The sequence below is a fragment of the Conger conger genome, unplaced genomic scaffold (genome assembly GCF_963514075.1).
Source record: "Conger conger unplaced genomic scaffold, fConCon1.1 SCAFFOLD_354, whole genome shotgun sequence".
Taxonomy (NCBI): domain Eukaryota; kingdom Metazoa; phylum Chordata; class Actinopteri; order Anguilliformes; family Congridae; genus Conger; species Conger conger.
This window is the reverse complement of record NW_026890474.1, coordinates 1-2000: the sequence shown is the minus strand read 5'-3', so window position 1 is coordinate 2000 and position 2000 is coordinate 1. Positions and strand designations below refer to the sequence as shown.

General features: G+C 51.5%; 1 protein-coding gene across 1 annotated transcript; it reads left to right on the top strand.

Moving 5' to 3' along the window:
• Positions 1-45: 45 nt before the first annotated feature.
• Positions 46-861, top strand: LOC133120293 (fermitin family homolog 1-like; the record flags this gene model as incomplete). The annotated part of the gene is made up of 2 exons (XM_061230284.1): positions 46-235; positions 759-861. Coding segments are annotated over 2 exons (293 nt in total), but the record flags the coding sequence as incomplete, so codon positions are not given.
• Positions 862-2000: the final 1139 nt, after the last annotated feature.

Here is a 2000-nt window from a genome sequence, read left to right as displayed (position 1 = left end):
CAGGTGTGTGTGTGTGTGAGTCTCTGACCCTCCTGCCGTCTCCAGGCAGTCCCGGGCTCTACAGTAAGACCATGACCCCCACGTACGACCCGGAGAACGGGACTCCAGCCTCGGCTACAAGCATGTGGTTCGGGGACAGCCCCCTCACCACCAGCCAGCCCAACATGCCCCCCGCAGAGCTGGCCAAGCTCTACCAGCCCCTCTCCCTCACTGACAAGGCCAGCATCAACACAGGGTGAGCCACGGCCAATCAGCGCTCAGAGAGAGACTAGCCAATCAGCGCTCAGAGGGAGACTAGCCTATCAGCGCTCAGAGAGGGAGACTAGCCTATCAGCGCTCAGAGAGGGAGACTAGCCTATCAGCGCTCAGAGAGGGAGACTAGCCAATCAGCGCTCAGAGAGAGACTAGCCAATCAGCGCTCAGAGAGGGAGACTAGCCTATCAGCGCTCAGAGAGGGAGACTAGCCAATCAGCGCTCAGAGAGAGACTAGCCTACTGGCTCTCTGTGAGTGAGACAAGCCTATCAGTGCTCAGAGAAGGACTAGCCTATCAGCACTCAGAGAGACTAGCCAATCAGCACTCAGAGAGGGAGACTAGCCTATCAGCGCTCAGAGAGAGACTAGCCAATCAGCGCTCAGAGAGGGACTAGCCAATCAGCGCTCAGAGAGCGAGACTAGCCTATAGGCTCTCTGTGGGAGAGACTAGCCTATTGGCTCTGTGACAGGAGCATGTCATGTGACAGGATGCTGTGTTCTGCAGGTGGCTGGACTCCTCACGATCTTTAATGGAACAAGGCATCCAGGACGATGAGAAACTGCTGCTCCGCTTCAAATACCACTGCTTCTTCGACCTGAACCCGAAAGTGAGGTCCTCTCCTCTGCATTCATTATCTACAACCGTATCCATTATCTACAACCGTATCCATTATCTACAACCATATTCATTTTCTACAACCGTATCCATTATCTACAACCATATTCATTATCTACAACCATATTCATTATCTACAACCGTATCCATTATCTACAACCATATTCATTATCTACAACCATATCCATTATCTACAACCATATTCATTATCTACAACCATATTCATTATCTACAACCGTATCCATTATCTACAACCATATTCATTATCTACAACCATATTCATTATCTACAAACCGTATCCATTATCTACAACCATATCCATTATCTACAACCGTATTCATTATCTACAACCGTATCCATTATCTACAACCATATTCATTATCTACAACCATATCCATTATCTACAACCATATTCATTATCTACAACCATATTCATTATCTACAACCGTATCCATTATCTACAACCGTATCCATTATCTACAACCGTATCCATTATCTACAACCATATTCATTATCTACAACCGTATTCATGATTCATTATCTACAACCGTATCCATTACCTACAACTGTAGTCATTGCCCTACACAGCCAGCCCCAGTACAGGATTTTCACACGACTGCAGCCGAGCTTTCAGCAAACCCAGAGAGACAGTCGAAAGCAGGCGTGTGATGTTGTGTTTGAGCATCTCTCTCCCTCTCTCTCTCCCCCCTCTCCCTCTCTCTCCCCCCTCTCCCTCTCTCCCTCTCTCTCTCCCTCCCTCTCTCTCCCTCTCTCCCTCTCTCTCTCCCTCCCTCTCTCTCCCTCCCTCCCTCCCTCTCTCCTCTCTCTCTCCTCCCTCTCTCCCTCTCTCTCCCCTCTCCCTCCCTCTCTCCCTCCCTCTCCCTCCCCCCTCTCCCTCTCTCCCTCTCTCTCTCCCTCCCTCTCTCTCCCTCCCTCCCTCTCTCCTCTCTCTCTCCCTCCCTCTCTCCCTCCCTCTCTCCCTCCCTCCCTCTCCCTCCCTCTCTCTCTCCCTCTCTCTCCCTCCCTCTCTCCCCCCTCTCTCTCCCTCTCTCCCCCCTCTCCCTCCCTCTCTCTCCCCCCTCTCTCTCCCTCTCTCTCCCCCCTCTCCCTCCCTCCCTCCCTCCCTCCCCC